Genomic DNA, 980 nt, shown 5'->3' with positions numbered 1-980 from the left:
AGCTTTTATCAATTCATCATCAAATAGAATATCATTTCCTGAGCTCCCTTTCCCCAACGCTAAATGTTCGGGATTGTTCGAAAGTACACAGCTTTGTTTCGCCTTCATTTCATTTCCATTGGCAACATGGACGTTATCATCCTCATCGTTTCTCAGACATGGAGTGCAAGGATTTTCAGACTTTTCAGTTGTTAATATATGTTCAGATTGTTCAGTGACGCGATCTTTCGGAGGTTTGGTTCTATTTGTGTATATTCATTGGAATCGAATTTTGTGTCATCAAGTTTACTAGTTTCTCCATCGTTTTTAGATTGGTTTCGATCTTTTGAGTCTTTGCTTTCAGTGAGTTTAATTACATCTTCACTTGTATCCAAGTTGAGAGTTTCTTTACTCCCAGAATGACTAGGGCTTCTTTTGTGATTTTCTTGACAGTGCTGTTTTCCTTTGGTAATGCTTTTCACATCGCCATTTAGTCTTTTCACAAGCAGATCATAAACTTCTTGATGATTACATTGTTTGGCTATTGACACTGGTGTGTTCCCTGCTGTATCAGTCACATTGATATTAGCACCTCTGTTCAGTAACAGATCTACAATTGCTATATCACCTCTATGACAGGCACACATTAGAGGGGTCCAGAGATAATTGTCCTTCATATTTATATCGAATTCTTCACCTTTAATCATTTCCTCAAGAGTATCAAAATTTTCATGTGTTATAGCTTTCAATAGGTTATTGATATCTTGGATATTATGTTCCTTTTCACATCGCCATTTAGTCTTTTCACAAGCAGATCATAAACTTCTTGATGATTACATTGTTTGGCTATTGACACTGGTGTGTTCCTTGCTGTATCAGTCACATTGATATTAGCACCTATGTTCAGTAACAGATCTACAATAGCTATATCACCTCTATGACAGGCACACATTAGAGGGGTCCAGAGATAATTGTCCTTCATATTTATATCGAATTCTTCA

At 36.4% G+C, this 980-nt stretch overlaps 2 protein-coding genes across 2 annotated transcripts; both read right to left on the bottom strand.

Annotated features, from left to right (window-relative positions):
- Positions 1 to 191: 191 nt before the first annotated feature.
- Positions 192 to 686, bottom strand: LOC113473197 (G patch domain and ankyrin repeat-containing protein 1). Its single transcript, XM_026832923.1, has one exon. It carries the CDS (start codon positions 684 to 686, stop codon positions 192 to 194), a length of 495 nt encoding a protein of 164 aa, XP_026688724.1.
- A 38-nt stretch (positions 687 to 724) lies between these two features.
- Positions 725 to 968, bottom strand: LOC113473196 (ankyrin repeat and EF-hand domain-containing protein 1-like). The gene has a single exon (XM_026832922.1). It carries the CDS (start codon positions 959 to 961, stop codon positions 725 to 727), a length of 237 nt encoding a protein of 78 aa, XP_026688723.1. The 5' UTR covers positions 962 to 968.
- Positions 969 to 980: the final 12 nt, after the last annotated feature.

The sequence above is a fragment of the Diaphorina citri genome, unplaced genomic scaffold, assembly GCF_000475195.1.
Source record: "Diaphorina citri unplaced genomic scaffold, Diaci psyllid genome assembly version 1.1 scaffold18569, whole genome shotgun sequence".
NCBI lineage: Eukaryota > Metazoa > Arthropoda > Insecta > Hemiptera > Psyllidae > Diaphorina > Diaphorina citri.
This window is presented reverse-complemented; position numbering and strand designations above follow the sequence as displayed.